The 19,847-nt window shown below is 36.1% G+C and overlaps 1 protein-coding gene across 2 annotated transcripts in view; it reads left to right on the forward strand.

The window, feature by feature from the left end:
* Positions 1-19,847, forward strand: part of LOC150106469 (programmed cell death protein 4-like) — a 183,392-nt gene that overhangs the window by 34,257 nt on the left and 129,288 nt on the right. The window contains exon 1 of one of the 2 annotated variants that reach the window (XM_090393144.1): positions 4,196-4,329. The exons of the other annotated variant lie outside the window; for it this stretch is intronic. Within the exon in view, the coding sequence (XP_090249270.1) occupies positions 4,299-4,329 (31 nt within the window). The 5' untranslated portion in view covers positions 4,196-4,298. Of the gene's footprint in view, positions 1-4,195; positions 4,330-19,847 lie in introns of those variants that run through there. 2 annotated transcript variants of the gene reach the window in all.

Genomic DNA, 19,847 nt, shown 5'->3' on the forward strand with positions numbered 1-19,847 from the left:
CATTATGAAAGGTGCATCAGTCGTACTTTATTGGTTACTTCTATGTGGTCTGAAATCATAATTTTGCACCTTTTGGAGTGTGTGTGTGAGGGAGGACTCTGGGGAAAATATTCAAAAGGAGACATGAACATGAGTTTGTTACTTTCAAGAAATAATAATAAACAAATGCTAGAAACATTAGCTTTGTCTTGTACAGCTTTATATTTATTGTTTGGGATCAGTTATTTTGATATGAGGTCATCGTGTTTTTCTGCTCTTGAATGCACAAAATGTTAACTCCTGTATATCAATAGGATCTCTTAACAACTGGATGACTTGCATTGCTGGAGGCAAAATGTTTCAAACAATAGTTTTGGTCCCTCTTAATAGCATTGTTGAAAGAACTCTAACATCACCCCTAACCTGATTAATCCTCCTTACTTTAGGTATGCAATTTAATATCGCTTCCTCTAGATGCCCCTTAACTATCTCCCATGCACAACTGACATCCTTTCTTGTAGTATTTTATGTCATGGCACAGATTTAAGCTTCCTCCTAATCTTGTCACAATCACCTGCCATGTAGTTTCACTTACACACATCCCTTCTTGACGGAATATTTTTCATGTGTTATAATCTCCCAAGTCAAGACTGCATAGTTGCTTTTGCCAATCAGCAGCAGCAATGCTGCCACCTTGGTTATGAATAGGTCTTCTGATCTTATGAACCAGTCCAATACTCTCACACCCTTAGTCCCCTCCATCACATGCTGTGCCATGCCTCAAATAATTATCTTTCAGTAGGTGTATGAATTCCATTTCCTTCCTGATTTGATCTTTCTTCCTTCCATAATATAATAAATTTAGTTTAATCCTTTATTGAAGTGTGAGCAAACAAAGTTTGCACCTGAAAATATCTTCAGGACTGAATATGGCGTTGTACTACCTTACTGGGGTAAGATAGTACAACACCGGGCAACTCATAGCAAAGGTGGACCAAGCTAACAACACTCCTATCCCAGTATCTCCCATAATGCAAAACACATCTCTTTGCAGATATGTATAATGTTGTGCATTAAGGGATTGGCCACTACCCAGACTAGTTTTGATCTTTATTGAGGTCTCTTCAGTGGGAGCCAGGCCCAGAGGTGGAGATACTAGGCAGAAGCAATAGCGAGGTCATCCTTACCTATAGGAGTTGCCAAGAGGTGTGCCACCTTTTTTTTATTAAATTACTCTGGATTTAGAGAAAGATGTTGAAAGTTTATTTTTCACTTGGTTAGACTATAATAAATTTAGTTTAATCCTTTATCCAAGTGTGAGCAAACAAAGTTTGTGCCTGAAAATATCTTCAGGACTGAATATGATCTTCCTCTAAATCCAGAGTAATTTAATAAAAATGGTGGCACACCTTTTGGCAACTCCTATAGGTAAGGATGACCTTGCTATTGCTTCTGCCTGGTATCTCCACCTCTGGGCCTGGCTCCCACTGAAGAGACCTCTATATAGGTCGAAACTAGTCTGGGTAGTGGCCAATCCCTTAATGCATAACATTATACATATCTGCAAGGAGATCTGTTTTGCATTATGGGAGATACTGGGATAGGAGTGATGTTAGCTTGGTCCACCTTTGCTACGAGTTGCCTGGTGTTGTACTGCCTAACCCCAGTAAGGTAGTACAACACCATATTCAGTCCTGAAGATATTTTCAGGCACAAACTTTGTTTGCTCACACTTGGATAAAGGATTAAACTAAATTTATTATAGTCTAACCAAGTGAAAAATAAATTTTCAACATTTCTTCCTTCCAGTCTATATCTCCTTAGTTGAAGCTCCCTCCCCCATAATAACAACTCATCCTATTCGGTCTACTGATTTGCCAATGCATCTGTATATTTTGTCTTTCTGGACTTAATCTCACACCAGACTGCTTCAAATGAACAGCCACCCTCCTGCATATCTCCTATTCTTTTTGGCTACAATTCATCCATTGTCATCAACAGTACCTCTATCCCCCCCATCTTGTCTTCGCTGAAAATATTGAATCCTTCATTCTATCCCTGTAACTACATAATCTGCTGTTAGCCAAGCAGTGGCGTAGCTAGAGCTGTTGCCACCCCTTTCAATACCAAAAATATTACAAAAAGTTGAAACGACGTATGCATAGTTAAAACACTATGTTTATTTTTGAAGTAAAACTTTAATGATAACATTCTAAAATGTTATTTTTTCTTGCTTTTCTGTTAGCAAAATCGTCGATGACATTGGCGAAGTCTATTTCATAGTAATATAGGTAATTCTTAATCAATTTTATTTAGAAAAACTCCTCTCACAACCAGAGGCACGGCAAGGGTATTTGCCGCCCGGGTGCAAACTTTTATCTGCCATCCATAATGCTGTTGTATAATCCAAATTAGGTATTAGCTACATAAAATGCCATCCTATCAATGTTGCCGCCTGGGTGCAGTGTGCCCCTTGCACCCTCTTGTTGACGCGGCCCTGTGAGAAAGAAGAAATTGTGAGAAAATTCGCAGTAGTATTACAATATTTGGAAATGAGTTCTCGAGACTGTATTTTAGAATTAATTGTAAAAGTTCAAAAAGGTTCAAAGTGCCGCCTGGGGCAGACCGCTCCCCCCCCCCCTAGCTACGCCACTGTAGCCAAGTCTCACTAATGACTAAAACTTTTAGTGAAGTTGCACTAACTAATGCCAAAACATCCTCCCTCTTGTTCCTGATACTTTTGGCATTAGTATATAGAAACTGCAGCATCCCATTCGTCCCCCATCCACCTTTACTTTCTGTATCGACTACCCTATTTAATATTTTTGCTTGAGAGATTAGATTCTGCACTCGCCTCATGGGTATCTTCACACAAACTCACCTACTTCCACCCTAATTACTTAAGTTTTCCTGAATTTGTGCCTCAGCATATTTGGTGAACAAAGCTCTCTCTGCAGATAATACCAAAACCATTTATCAAAATCAAACACAGATTAACAAATCCTACATCTTTCCTTCTACATAACCTATTGATTCCCTTGCTACCAACACCCTCCTCTTCAGTTCGCCTTTATCATAGCATGGCAAGACTTGGTCTTCACCTTCTAGCTTTTCAGTTTTGCTTCTTCTGACAACTCCTTTACATGCTCCTTCATAAATACCTCTCACTCCTCAAAGCATTTGTGCCAACCAAAGCGATTTGTTCTTTCGCGTTACCTTTTTACACCCGGATGACATGACTAATATCATGAATTTTTGCACCAAGGAAATATGGTTTCGTTACTCTTTCATTAAGTACCTCCCCAGATCAGTTAGTCCTCGTACATACTTTTCTCCGTAACTTGTTTTTCTCGTTTGTTCGCTCCGTCTTTATATTACGTTGGACCACCAGCTTATTTCTCTTCTCAACTCTGCTAATATTTTGATGCTTCTTCAACATTTCAATTTCGTGATTTGTTCTGTAATAGATGACATTGAAATGCGCTATTTCTTTGTCTATTTCTTTTTTGGTAGCTATACTGTGACTAATAGTGGGTTTTCTTGCGATGAGTCGACTCCACGAAGATACCAGGTTAATAGTAATTTTCTTGTTCTGATATTATGTTAGCCTAACACAGATGTTTTGTCTCTAGTGGTTTAGGTTGCGAAAACCAGAACTCTAGGGACTTTTTTCTGTAACTAATACTGTATTGATTTTTTTTCTAACTTGTCAAAAATCTTCGTTAAAGCACAGCTACATCGGAAAGGGAGGACAGTAGATACGATATTTGGAAGACTAAGCACGTGGTCTGCGTTTTTCCTTAAGTCAAACGGAGAGATGCAAGCAGCCTTTGTGTGTGCATTTAATGTTATATTAAATGCGTTCTACCACGTTTCAGGTTACATGCCGAAAAGATTCCACTTTTCGGCATGTAACCTGACTTAAATTCGCCAAGTTTTAATGATTAATCTGACGTGTATTGTGCTCCTGCCGTATTTAACATAACTTTATATTTGGTTCGCTACTACCAGTTCCTGAACACAGTATGATAGCACATATGTTGTAGGCTATTATAATCAATAATCAAAGCGCATATTTTTCTTGTGTGCAGTTTTCTCTGCCTTTTTCCTGTTACCAGATCAACACGTTTGCAATATGACAGGCGATTAGCGCACATCAGGTGTTGATAGCGTCTCGAACTTCATATGTGATCGTGTGTATATATTATATGTAAACATTTTAAATAAGGTAGTAATGTCTAACTACGTCGTTTCTGAATATATTTAAAATAACGGAGAAAGCCGTATTTGGCTTTGATTTAATTTTTGAGTAATTCGGAATGTCTTTAGTTTGGAAACATTATAATCGATGTAAGTTTTTATTTTATTTGTATATGTACACTTCTGTTCTTCCACATTCGATTTTGATATGTTGATCTTAATAAAACGAAAGAATTGAATCATTTCAGATTGACAAGCATACATAATTTTTTAATGTTGTATTATTATTAATAAATACTACTGTGACTTAAAGCTTCCCTGATTATTTAATGTTTTTGTATTTTATGAAATAAATTTCATAACAGTTAGAATATATAGTTGGAATAATTGGGGAATTAGTTTCTGCTCCTTCTTTTGAAGGAGCATGGGATATTGAATTATTTTGAGAGGTGTGATAGACACATTTCTTTCATTTTGAATATTTCATGTTTAATTCACATAATGCTATTTTATTATTATTATTATTATTAAGAGAGACTTTCAGGGTCCACGCAGTTAGCCTAATGGCTATGCGTTTCGCAACCATATGCCTAGAGAAGGAGTGTCCTAGGTCTGATTCCTGTCTACGACGTGAGGAGCTGCAGGATTTTTCTTAGCCATAGCCAAGTTAGCCAGTCTTGGGCGTGGACAGCAAGTCCCCCCCCCCTATTTTATTTGGGGTTTTTCATCCCGCAAGCAGGCAAACTGGTCCCGTGAACACGCGCTGCTACAGTAAAAAAATTACCCCCCCCCCTAGCGTCAGGCTTGGTGACAGGTCAGTTGGGGGTTGTACTAACAAAAAAGTCGCATCAAAATGTAACACGTGGACCCTGCATTGGAAGCAGGATAAACACGTAGAGGAAGAAGAAGATTAAGAGAGACTTTCAGGGAGTCAGGGACCCATCGAGGGAAGCCACATATTACCGCACCAGCTGTCATAGTTGGTCCTGAATTTATTCACACTACTTGCACACACATCCAATGATAATCCATTCCAATCTTGCACTACTCTGAGAGAAAAATCTAGCTCTCTCACCCTTTTCTTCATGGTATCCATTCTGAACTTCCAAGGATTACTATCTTGTCCTTTCCCCACCTTCCATAAAATGAAAAATTCCATCTACTGAAATCCTGTATGACCTTTTCAGAACTTTATAAGTCTCAATCGCATCACTCCTCTTTCTACTGTTGGCTAGTGTCTTCAGTCCCCAAATTCTCAATCTGTCTTCATAAGCAGTATTCCATAATTCTGATATCATTTTTGACATTCTGTTATGCACTCTCTATATACTGTATTAGAATCGTTACAGAGACCAGACCTGCATGCTATAGTTCAAGTGAGGTCTTCTCATCAAAGTTGCTAATTTCAGCATTGCAATTTTCCTCTGAGTTGTATTTGCAATCTTTGCTATATGACCCTTGAACTTCAACTTCCTATCTACTAAAACTTCAAGATCCCTAGCCTGATTAGTTTCCTCTAGCATAATCTCACCAATATAATATGACATTGAATATCTAATCACACTGAAGTGCATGACTTTTTACATTTACTAACATTGAAATGACAGCCGTTTTCCAATGCCCACAATCCCAGCCTATTCAAATCATTCAGTAAGTACTGTACACAAGCTGCATTCCTGGTTACTCTGCCTATCTTTGCATTATCAGCCAATATCTGTATGTCAGCAATCAAATCCTTCCCAATGTCATTAATGTATGGATTGAATGACAATGGACCAAGGACTGATCCTTGTACATCACTGGTTACCTTAAATCTTGCAGACTTGCATTCATATATACCACTTTTTAATATGTCAGTCTGCCATCCTTGTATCCATGCTTATATTTTATAATCCAATTCCATATTCTCCAGTTTATGCAACAGTCTTCCATGCTTTATTCTGTCCAAAGCCTTAGCAAAATCCAAGAGTATCATGGTATATCCATTCCCCTTGTCTAACTCAATGGTAACATTGATATAGAATCTGAAAAGGTTGTTCAAACATAACTATACCTTAGTAAACCCATGCTGTTCATTGCAAATTAGAGATTCTCTGTTAACCAATTTCTGAATTAAAAGAATTATAAAAATTTACTCTTTACATAAAAAGCTTTCTTAATCTAGAATTTTTGGCTAAGTCTCATAGGCATCATCAGTACAAGAACATGAAATGGCAATTAAACATTAACAGACAATTCTAAAAAAAAATCTAAAATACACCACTTGAATAGCTAATATAAGTTAACTATAAAAGATAAATTTCCTAACTCATTAAAAAAAAAAAAAAATATATATATATATATATAACAGATTTAGAAAGTACTACTTTATTTCTCTTTTTTTTTTTTTTTTTCTTTTATCTCCCACAAAGTGGATAGACATAGCCCATTGGATCTGTTTAAGTTAAGACAATAAAGTAAAGTTTTGCACATTTTTTGTTTAAAAACATTCTATGAAGAAACTACTTTTATGAAGGACTCTTGTTGTGTTCCAATGCACTCTGTTGTTTAGTGTCGATAGCATGCTCTGCAAATCCAGACTATTCATGCTCATTGTATTTAATATAAAACCTGTGATTTCTAGATAAATAAAAGTAGATCTTCCCATTTGTCCAAAGTAAGATAACCCACAAGAGCAAGGGATCTGAAGATTTTTCTGATGGGGACAAAAGGCAACAAAAAAATATTCTGTGGTTTTAAAACTCTTTTTTTCTATCCATTCAGTAATACTGCACACATAGAGAGAATAGGAATGAGTTATTTCTTCTGTATCGGAAGAAGTAACTATTATTCTTCAGGAAATAACGTATACTAAAATTATTTAAATTAAGGGGATATTAAATCCCACATTATTTCAAAGTCGAATAAGAGACTTGAAGATTGGAATCAAAGAGTTTCATGCCGAATATAGTAAACTATAAAAGTTTTGGCAGATTGTAGCATAAGCTAAAGCACCTAGTTCAACACTAGGGCAACTCGTTGCAAAGGTGGGTAAAGTTCTGATCACTATTCTTAGTATTACCCATATGTAAAACACATCTCCTAGGGACCTAGGAGATGTATGATGTTATACATTATGATGGAAGGTCACTACCCAGACTGGTTTCAACCTTTGAGGTCTCGTCAGTGAGTAGCTAGACCAGCTAATACTGACATTATAGCGAAAAGAACTTATGTACTTTGCTATACGAGTTGTCAAAATTTTATTATCTATAGTATTATCTTAGTATTACCCATAATTTACATTATGGGTAATACTAAGAATAGTGATCAGAACTTTACCCACCTTTGCAACAAGTTGCCCTGGTGTTGAACCACGTGCTTTAGCTTACGCTACAATCTGCCGAAACTTTTATAGTTTACTATATTCAGCATGAAACTCTTTGATTCCGATCTTTGAGTCTCTTATTCGACTTTGAAATAATGTGGGATTTAATATCCCCTTAATTTAAATAATGTTACATCGCCGAAGTGAAGCCTGTTGGCTCTTTTTAATTATAACAACTTTAATATTTGCCTGTATTTTGGCAATGTTATATTGCTATCATAAATATGTGCATGCAGGCACTAACACTGGGCAAATGAGGCTGAAGAAAGTCAACCAAATTCAGGCCTAGAGTCTTAAATGGCATCCCATAGTGGGCTAAATTGGGTAGCTTGGCTAAAGGCATGGTCAACAAGAGTGGCTTTATTGGTAGAACGTGATCTAGCAATTGGCTGTAGTAGGACAGTTTGCTATTGCAAGGGATGTGGTAGGTCTAGGGAATATAGCTGGTCTTTTGTGGAGTGGATAAGAGATGACAATTTCCTTAAGATTTTTGTCAATTTTTTGGATGTGCCATGCATATATATGAAATGTGATAGATCTTGAGCAATTTCTGCTCTGAAGGGGGGGGGGTTACATGGTTTTAATATATATATTTTTTGGATTTTTTGTGTTGTTTTGAGGATATGATTAAGTTCATAATTATTAAGCTTATCAGAACTGATTTAAGTTTGCCCTGTTATAAGATTTTTATAATTCTGTATTGTTCGGAGGAGGGGGTAGATGTGACTGCAGGTTGAATGTATCTACCAATGTGTAGGTTTTCTGTAAACGGAGAATCCCAGGGATACATCAGGCTGCCAATGTAATTAATGTCTTGGAATGGGAGACTTTTTTTTTTTTCTAAGATAAACTGGATCCTGTGATGTTGATTGTTTAGATGTGTTAAGAAATCGTGGAGCATAGCCAGGCTGTGTGGCCAAATAGAGACCACATCATCTATGTAATGTAGCCAGACAGTGGATTTATGGGGCAGAGTTTAAGACTTTTCTTCAAAGGTCTCCATGAAGAAATTGGTCAAGGGTGGAGAAAGTGGAGAGCCCATGGTGGCTGTCCCCTCTGTTTTGTAGAATTTTCTTTGCCAAACAAAATAGATTGAGTTCATGGTGAACTGAAACAGGGCTGTGATATCGTGGGGAAATATTGCTTGGGTGAGGGTGTAAGGTATCTTTGTGTGAGACATTAGTGAATAAAGGAGACATCAAAACTGGCCATTATGTCAGTGTGTTGGAGTGTGAGGTTTTCTATGCTGACTTTAAAATGGACTGAGTTTTTATGTGCGAAGGTGTGTTGCCAGTATATTGTGAGATTACTTTGGCTGAAATGTTTAGTTAATTTGTATGTGGTGAATCAATGTCATCCACAATGGGATGTAATGCCATATTTTGTTTATAGATTTTTGATAGTCCATATATCGGGGGGGGGGGGTCTAGAGTTATAAGGTTTTAGTCTGTGACTTTACACCTTTTGATCACAGGCCAAGAGATAATCTTTTTTAAGTGAGCCTATGGAGTGTTCTGATCTGTGTACTGGTGGATCATAGTCTGTAGGAAGGTAGGTAGAATGATCTAGAATTAAGGAGGCAAGCTTACTTGTGTAATCTAATTGGTTTAAAACCAGAGTGGCATTTCCCTTATCTACTTTGGTAATTCTATTTTTAATTCTTGCAGAGCTTCAAATTCTTTTCTTGAAAGATTGATTTTTGGTGGTTTAGCATGAGCAAGTAAACTGGCTGCATTCAGTATGGTTGGGAAGGCAGATGCCTCATTCTACTCGGATCATTATTTGTTCTGCAGGAATTTTTTTTAGGTACTAGTGCGCTAATTGCTTTGATGGGGAAGTATTGTTTTATAGGAGGTAGTTGATGTTTGGAAGCATGTTTTGTTTTGTTTTATTTTATTTTATTTTTATATTTCTTGGTGTGCAACATCGTATTCATTGTCTGCTGAAGTGTGTGAGACATCGGAAAAGATTGTTGAAGGGTCAATGTTAGCATCGTGGCCAGCTCTTCTAACGCATGGATATCTTCTTTAGTGTCAGCCAGAATAACATGAGTGGTGGCAATCTGATCTCGTAAATGAGCGAAGCTAGTGTGTGCCTGTAAGTGTGGAGAGCTTTCAGCATTTTAATTTCACACAATTCGGGATAACATTATTATCCAGACAGCATTTTAAAAAGGCTCATCTATTCAGTTGTCTGGATATCCTCAACTTCTGTTTGCCATATTGACGAATCTTGCACGTGATGGAATCTCCATGGATAATGGTAAATCTGGTATAAAGGCTAATATGTTGGAACTGTCTATCAGAATTGGTAGAGGTAGAGATACCATAAGTGTTAAAAGCTCTTTTGATGAAAGAATCCTTAAAACCATTAGATATAAAAGGTGGTATTAATGTGGTAATTCTTTCTGTAAAAGTTTGTCTGAAGAACATAAAGAATTAGCATGATGTACTTAAGTCTTAAATAGTTCCAACCTTTTGACTAGGATGGCGATGAGATTCAACATGGATGTAACAGCCTATATGAGTCTTCTTCTGAAAAATGTTGGCTACCATCTGGTTGAGGAAGAATTAGATCTTAAAGGCTAATTGGTTATTTATTATACTTTTTCTGAGGTGAAGTGAATTTAATTTAGAAACTAATTAAGACATTAATTATACCTGTTTTATCTAATAGTTTTAAGGATTCTTTCATCAAAAAAGCTTTTAACAGTATCTACATCTCTCCCAATACAGAAGAAATAATTTGCATTCCTATCCCTTATGTGCATGCCATTACTGAACACACAGCAGAAGTTTTAAAACCACTGAATATTTTTTGTTGTCTTTCAATCCATCAGAAAAATCTTCACCTTTCTTGCTTCTCCTAAGGACAAGCTTCCACCTCTGTTATCCAGACAGCTATCACATCCCTTGCTCTTGTAGGTTATCTGACTTTGGATAAACAGGGAAATCTGCTTTTATTTGTCTAGAACAGTGATTTGAACTTTTTCCATAATACGGCACATCTAGACTAATTATTAAAATTCTGCGGCACACTAAAACTACATTCTTTTAATTTGATTCTTTAGAGAAACTTGTGACATTAAGCGTGTGGACAGACTTATGTGTTTGTCGAACATGTTGTTTATTATTTTAACGGTATAATAGAACACAGAAACTAAGTAAATAATTAATTTATTAACTTGATGCTGATATTTCGCTGGTATTATAACCAGCATCTTCAGAGCACAAAAACACTGTTTGTCACAATACGCGAGACTAAAACAACATGGTGTATTTCAACAAAATTGTAGCAGCAACACAAAGACTAGAGTCCTGATTTTGGCGCCCTCTATCTGAAAAAAAAAAAAAAAAAAAAACGCTATCATATATTACTAGAGTCCTAGAAAAGTGCTAGTTTTTTCTTAATATGACTGTCTCCCAGATCTTCGGCAAGTTAATACAGCCATATTTGTTGAGATTTGGAGTGTGTTTTAGGGCTTCTGTCGCCTCTAAGAACAATCTCTCTGATTTATATGGGTTTCTGTGTAGTACTTTTGTGTTTTTCCAGTTGATCCTGTGTGCAGGGGTATCCAGAGCATGGTCTGCTAGGCCTGACTTCCCATAATGATATTTCCGGACGTATCGTTTATGTTCGCTGATGCGGATATTCACAGTTCTTCCTGTTTGACCGTAGTAGGCTTGATTGCATGAGCAGGGTACTTGGTAGACTCCTGGATGTGATAAAGGAGGAATGCTGTCCTTGGGTGAGCGGATGAGGGTGGCTAATTTGCTACATGGTCTGAATGTAGTACGTAGTTTATGTTTATTGAGAATTCTTGAGATCTTTTCGGATGTACCTTTAATGTAAGGGATGGTGACTGTTTTGTTGTAGTTCTCTGTGGTGGATGGTGGGAAGGGTTTCTTAGGAGTGTTTAGTATTTTGTTTATTTTTTGTGGATTGTAGCCGTTGGCCAAGAAGGTGTGGCGTAAGTGAGTCAGTTCAGCAGTGAGAGCCTTGTCATTTGAACAGATTGCTCTCGCTCTATGGGTTAGCGTTTTTAATATGCCATATTGTTGAGAAGGATGATGGTGTGATTGTTTGTGTAAGTATCTGCCTGTATGTGTGGGTTTTCTGAAAACTGAAAATGATAAGGAACCATCTGGGAGACGTGTGATGAGTGTATCCAGGAAGGGCAGACAGTTGTTGGCTTCCAGTTCCATAGTAAAGTGGATTTTTGGATGTTGGCTATTTAAATGTGCTAAGAATGTTTTCAATGTCTCAGGGCCATGTGGCCAAATAGCAAGTACATCATCAACATAGCGTAGCCAAAGTGTTGGTTTGAGAGTGGCTGTATTGATTGCTTGATTTTCCAGGTGTGTGACATTAAGATTATAACATATAGACAAGTTTACACAAGAATATTATATTTTAATTTGCCAAATATTTCAATCTGAAAATAACAGACTATCTTATTAAATTAAAGATATTAATTCACAAATTCATATAATAATCTTAATTTCTAAATAACATTAAACTAATGTAAGAATTAAGTCTTAATTAAAAAAAAATTATACATATATTAATGTGCTATCCTGATTAACTACCCCTTATCTTGGCACTTTCTTTAAATAAACGTTCAAATTTATAGCGACATCTGTGTAGGAGGAGAGTCTTGGACCAGAGGATGTTGTTCTATTCTCAAACCATCTGCTCATCATCCTTATCAAAAAACAAGAATCATAAAATGTTTAATCCGATGAGCCAGAACTAATTGTTCAACTCCTCATGAATTACAGAAAGAACTTTCAACTATCAAACACCACATGAAATTAAATGGCTTCTCTGATAAGAGTACACAACCTAACAGATAAGCTTAGGCGTTGATGGTTATTCATGACTTATTTTTCACGGTATTAACAACACCACAAACACTTTTATCAACAAGGATGTTTTATTAACGCTAATATTTCACTGATTTTCAACTCGGCATCATCAGAGCACAACACACATGTAAACGCGATAGTGAGTGAGTGAAACAATATAATTGCAAAAGACAAAAGATCTAAAGTCCTATTTTTGGCGCCCTCTAATGGAAAAAAAAAAAAAAAAAAAAGCAGCAGTTATCCAGGAGTTTTTCTTAGGATCACTGTCTCCCAAATTAATGCAACCATATTTGTTAAGGTTGGGAGAATTCTTCAAAGCCATTGCTGAATCAAAAAATAATCTTTCAGATCTATAACGACTCCTAAATAGCACATTCGTTTTCCTCCATCTAATCCTGTGTGAAGGAGTGTCCAAAGCGTGGTCTGCCAGTCCCGACTTGCCATAGTAATAGTAGCGAATGTATCTTTCATGTTCTTCCAGGCGGATGTTCACTGATCTTCCTGTTTGCCCATAATAGGCCAAGTCACAGTCACATGGAACTTCATACATTCCTGGGTGTGCTAAAGGGTGAAGTTTATCCTTTGGCGAGCGGATCAGAGTTGCCAGCTTGACATGAGGTTTGAAGGTGGTGCGAAGGCCATGTTTCAACAATACTTTGGCTATCTTTTCCGATGTACCTCTGATATAGGGAATAGAAATTGTCATGTTGTATTCTTGTGTATTAGGGGAGGGCAGAGTAATCGGCCTATGTAGTATTTTATCTATTTTGTAGGGATTGTAGCCGTTGGCTAAGAACGTATGGCGCAGGTACTGGAGTTCAGTGGTCAGAGCTGTATCATTAGAACAAATGGCTCTGGCTCTGTGTGTAAGTGTTTTTAAAATGCGGGTACTGTTGGACTGGATGATGATGTGATTGTTTATGTAGGTATCTTCCTGTGTGTGTAGGCTTCCTGTAAATAGAAAATGATAGTGATCCATCTGAAAGGCAGGTGACTAATGTGTCAAGAAATGGTAAACAGTTATTTGATTCTTTTTCTACTGTGAAGTGAATTTTGGGGTGTTGGCTGTTTAGGTAGGTGACAAAAGCATCCAAAGTGTCTTGTCCATGGGGCCAGATGGCAAACACATCATCTACATAGCGCAACCACACTTGTGGCTTGTATGTAGCTGTGGTAAGTACTTTGTTTTCAAAGTGTTCCATGTAAAAATTTGCTAACGGGGGAGAGAGGGGGGAACCCATAGCGGTACCATTTAATCTGTTTGTAGAATTTCCCCCCCCCATGTAAAGTAACCTGCATTCATGGTAAATTGAAATAATTCAAAAATATCTGGGGGAAATATAGACTTGATTAAATCAAGAGTGTCTATAAGTGGTACATTGGTAAATAGGGAGGTGACATCGAAACTAACCATTATGTCTGAATTTTTTAGGATTAGATTTTTAACCAGTGTTTTGAAATGGATTGAATTTTTTACAAAAGTAGAGGAGTTGCCAGTAAGAGGGGCAAGCGACTTAGCTAAATGCCGGGCCAGTTTATATGTGGGACTATCTATGCTATCAACTATGGGGCGTAGGGGAATATTAGTTTTGTGGATTTTTGGTAATCCATAAATACGGGGTGTTTTAACATGAATTGGTTTTATTTTCCTGATGATTTCTTTGGGCCATGATGTCACTTTTTTCAGTAATTTTCGGACATTTTTCTTTTGCGACATCGTAGGGTCTCGATGTATAATTTGATACGTGGAACTGTCACATATGAGATCTTGCATTTTTTTTTGTTATACTCTTCTTTATTCATGATAACTGTTGCATTTCCTTTATCGGCTTTTGTAATAATAATATTTTTATTATTATATAACTTTTTTAGGGCAGTTATTTGCTTACGTGGCATATTGCTTTTTGGAGGCTTAGCTTTGTTTATAATACTTGCTATGTCTAGTCGCACGTTATTGGCCATTGGTGGCGGAAGATCGTGGATACCCCGTTCTACTTTCATCATAATTTCGAGTTTAGGAATTTGTTTGGGCGCGACGGCAAAGTTATGTCCTAAACTGAGAGCGTTCTTGGCTTCTTCAGTGAGTGTTTACGACCATGTGGTCTCGTCGAAGTTGCGGTCGGGACTTCGTATGTTGGCGCTGTTGTAGTAGTTCAAATTTCTTTAGGTGCTTGCTTTTAACTTTTGTGAATTCTTTTTTTGCTGCAACTTCGGAGATCTGCTGTAGGACAGTCCATATTTCAGGATTTAACACGTTTATTAGTTCTTGTTTATTAGAGCTGTTTAGCTTACTAAGCTCTATGCGAGTAGCGGCGATTTGTTCTCGAAGAAGCGCTAAACTCGCCCGTCGATAAATACGATGTGCCTTTGCCGATTGTAACTTTTCTTTGAATTTCAGAAAAGATGGAATAATATCGTTGTCGCGGCATCGTTTAAGGAAGGCTAACCGGTTCAATTTTCTGGACAATTTCCGTTTCAACTTACCAAACCTTCGCGCTTTGTAAACCATATCTTCTCCGTGCAGAATCATTAATCTAACAGATAAGCTTAGGCGTTGATGGTTATTCATGACTTATTTTTCACGGTATTAACAACACCACAAACACTTTTATCAACAAGGATGTTTTATTAACGCTAATATTTCGCTGATTTTCAACTCAGCATCATCATCAGAGCACAACACACATGTAAACGCGATAGTGAGTGAGTGAAACAATATAATTGCAAAAGACAAAAGATCTAAAGTCCTATTTTTGGTGCCCTCTTAAAAAAAAAAAAAAAAAAAAAAAAAAAAAAAAAAAAAAAAAATCAAATAACTGTTTACCATTTCTTGACACATTAGTCACCTGCCTTTCAGATGGATCACTATCTTTTTCTATTTACAGGAAGCCTACACACACAGGAAGATACCTACATAAACAATCACATCATCATCCAGTCCAACAGTACGGCATTTTAAAAACACACACAGAGCCAGAGCCATTTGTTCTAACGATACAGCTCTGACCACTGAACTACAGTACATGTGCCATACGTTCTTAGCCAATGGCTACAATCCCTACAAAATAGATAAAATACTACATAGGCCCATTACTCTGCCCTCCCCTAATACACAAGAATACAACATGACCATTTCTATTCCCTATATCAGAGGTACATCGGAAAAGATAGCCAAAGTATTGTTGAAACATGGCCTTCGCACCACCTTCAAACCTCATGTCAAGCTGGCAACTCTGATCCGCTCGCCAAAGGATAAACTTCACCCTTTAGCACACCCAGGAGTGTATGAAGTTCCATGTGACTGTGACTTGGCCTATTATGGGCAAACAGGAAGATCAGTGAACATCCGCCTGGAAGAACATGAAAGATACATTCGCTACTATTACTATGGCAAGTCGGGACTGGCAGACCACGCTTTGGACACTCCTTCACACAGGATTAGATGGAGCAAAACGAATGTGCTATTTAGGAGTCGTTATAGATCTGAAAGATTATTTTTTGAGTCAGCAATGGCTTTGAAGAATTCTCCCAGCCTTAACAAATATGGTTGCATTAATTTGCCAAAAATTTGGGAGACGGTGATCCTAAGAAAAACTCCTGGATAACTGCTGCTTTTTTTTTTTTTTTTCCATTAGAGGGTGCCAAAAATAGGACTTTAGATCTTTTGTCTTTTGCAATTATATTGTTTCACTCGCTCACTATCGCGTTTACACGTGTGTTGTGCTCTGATGATGCTGAGTTGAAAATCAGCAAAATATTAGCGTTAATAAAACATCCTTGTTGATAAAAGTGTTTGTGGTGTTGTTAATACCGTGAAAAATAAGTCATGAAGAGTACACAACATCTGTTCGATTCTTACAAGCCAATCCAAAACAACAAAGATTCAATATGCCGAGTTCCAATTCCTTATATTTCTGGGATTTCCGAACCAATTTCAAGAATTCTGAAGAAATATGATTTAACAGTCACTTATATACCTGTTAACAAAATATCCACCTATTTCCCCTCTTCTAAAGATAAACACTCAACTATGTCTCTGCCTGGGTGTATCAAGTTCCTTGTAACTACAATCTGTCCTACTTTGGACAAATAGGATGCTCTATAGAAAAAAGAATTCAAGAACATCAATCATACATTCAGCACAACAAATCTAATGTCTGGATTGGCTCAGCATGGAATAGAGACAAGCCACAACATCCTCTGGTCCGAGACTTGCCGCCTACACAGATGTTGCTATAAATTTGAATGTTTATTTAAAGAAAGTGCTGAGGCCTTACTTCAACACCCTAACTTGAATTGAAATGACTGTATATCTTTATTCAAAAATATGGGAAAGTTTAATCAGGATAACACATTAATATATATATATATATATATATATATATATATATATATATAATTTTTTTTTTAAAATTAAGACTTTTAATTCTTACATTAGTCTAATCTTATTTATAAATTAAGATTATTATATGAATTTGTGAATTAATATCTTTAATTTAATCATTACTCTGATTAAAAAAAAAAAAATGTTTTCCTCTCTTTAATACTTAGTGATATAACATCACGCAGCTTGTTCTACTTTTGAATGATCAATTGTTGGTATTCCACCTTGTTAAAAACTGTTCCTATGTAGCCACTGAAGATAGTCTGTTATTTTCAGACTGAAATATTTGACAAATTAAAAGATAATATTCTTGTGTAAACGTGTCTATATGTTATATTCTTTTAATTATTTTGATGATCTGGCAAAAAGTAGGCATAATTTTGATTGATTTACACACACAAGAAGAGGGAAGGCCAGACACTAATAAATAAATGCCCAAATTATGACATTATTTCTTTCAATTAATTTTTTTTCATAAATCTCGTGGTACACCTGAAGACCTCTTGCGGCATACCCGTGTGTCGCAGCATGCCGGTTGAAAATCACTGGTCTAGAAGAACAAGTCTTATTAAATACCATGAGCCTGAACAGTCTGGTCTTCATAAAAATAGTTTCCTCATAGAATGACTTTATAAAGAAACATGTGAACCCTTGCTTCATTGTCTTAACTTACAAATCTGATGGTCTATTTCCTTTGTGGGAGATAGTACTTTTTGATTGTGCTAATATTTCTTAGTGTGTGTGTGATTATTATTATTTTTTTTTTTTTAATTTAAAAAAAAAATTTGCAATAAGTTAAGAAATTGACATATTTTAGTTATCTCACATCAGCTATTCAGGTGGCACTTTTTAGAATCATCTGTTAATGTTTAAGAATGGGTTAATGTTTAATTGCCATTCTATGTTCTTGTACTAAATGATGCCTAGGAAAAATTTCTACATTAATAAAGTTTTTTATGCGAGTTTTCCTCAGTTTTTATAATTCTTTTAATTATGTTAACTTACGGTATTTCATTATTGAAACAAACCATTTTTGAATACAAACCCCTACCAACTTTTTCAAAATCTTCACTACCACTCCAGAGACACTGATAGGTCAGTACTTGGATACATCAGTCTTTGCACCACCTTTGTACAATGGAATTACTATATATTCTTTCCACTACTGCAGAATCCTCCCTGTTCTGAGATTCAAATTATATAGTCTGGTTAAAGGAATAGCCATTTCAACTGAACATTCTTTCAGCATCTGTGGTGATATCCTATCAATCCCTATTGCTGAATTCTTGTTCAGTTTGTGCAACAGTTGTAATACCTCCTCCTCATACACTTGATTTTCTTCATCCATTGAAGAGGTAGCAGTGAGTACTGAAAACATTTAACAAAATGGTCATTCATTATTAGCATTGCATCATAGTTCTGCATTTCTCACCATCTGTATTCAGTAGTTATCATTCCATATTCGTTCTTTCTTTCTTTTACTTCTAGCATGACAATAGAATTCTTTTGGGTTATTCTTAGCTTGTAGAGCCAGTTTCTTTTCATACTCAGACTTGGCTTTCTGTAAAACAGTTGACTATTCTAGCCTGTTGCTTATAATTTTCATAACTGACATCATCCTTATCCACATGGTATTTCTTCCACATAATCTTTTTTTCTTATGTATCTCTCGTTTAATTAGATTACACACCCGTTTCACTTCTATCCTGTTTATTATTTGAACTCCAGGGGCACAATTCAGATATTGTATCATTTAGGTATTTTTTAAATGCTTCTCATGCACTGTCGATTATTCTTCCCATCCAACAACCAATACAATGATGTGAAATCCTGCATACTCCTCAGTTGGTCATAATTTCCTGCTTTATAACTCAGCATGTAACATTTTCTGTCACCAACCAGAGGCAGAATTGTTCTCTTTAACTGAAATCCCCCCCCCCCCCCCGAGACAATATAATAATCTAACACACTGGTCTCGTTCCTTCTGTCATATGCAGCTTGAGGAAGTTGCTGTAACAGCTTAATAAATTGTTTCATTCTTCTCATGAGACTTTACTGTTACCGAGTCAATGTATGAATAATTAAAGTCCCTCATTATGAAGAAGTAGCAGTGAGTGCTGAAAGCAGTTAGCAAAATGGGCACTCATTATTAGCACTGCATAGTTCTGCATCTCTCACCATCTGTATTCAGTAGTAGTTATTCTTTCACATTCATTCTTTCATTGTTTTTACTTGCAGCATGACGATAGAATTCTTTTGGGTTGTTCTTTAGCTTGCAGATCCCGTTTCTTTTCATACTCAGACTTGACTTTCTGTAAAACAGTTGACCATTCTTAGTTATAGTTAGCAATTTAGTTTCATGTTTTATTCATTTAATTTAAATGAAAGAAGAAATGAAGAATTTCATGTAATATTAAGCATTGAATATTTTCATTAAAAAAAAAAATTGATAGACACTTAATGAAATTGATCATAAGTTATCCTTACATCGATCTTTACTGTTCTTACAACAAAACGTGAAACTAGGAGAAAACATGAGCCCAACAACCAGTAAGGTTTATTAACCCAGAAGCTTTCCTTTTATATCAAAAGGAATTAGGCATGAAAAAAAAAAAATAAAGCAAATGGATTTGAATAAATACATAAAAGGGCTGATCATAATTTGTGCACAAACAGCATAATGAATAACAAATGAATGCAGAGCAAATGGACTAGTAAGTCATCAGAAGAGAGATGTGAGGGGGGAAGGGTTTGTAATTCTAATATTGAGAAAGAAAAAAAAATGCAGTAGATTACTGACTTAGTTATCAGAATTAGTATTATTATGCATTAAGATGAAGAAAAGGTAGAATGATCCAGACAATAATTGGAAACGTGAAATTACTGAGGCTCAGTGTTCTGTCGGTAAAGATATTGAAGTAATGAAATTGCAGAAAATTATTTGAGAAATATAAAATTAACACACAAAAATTTTGTATGAAAATTTTTAGAGTAGTGATCATGTAATGAAAATAGAATAATAAGAGGCAAGTGAATTAATAATAATAAA

This window comes from Typopeltis vanoorti, chromosome 5 (assembly GCF_054136105.1).
Source record: "Typopeltis vanoorti isolate ZY-2024b chromosome 5, IOZ_Tvanoo_1.0, whole genome shotgun sequence".
Taxonomy (NCBI): domain Eukaryota; kingdom Metazoa; phylum Arthropoda; class Arachnida; order Uropygi; family Thelyphonidae; genus Typopeltis; species Typopeltis vanoorti.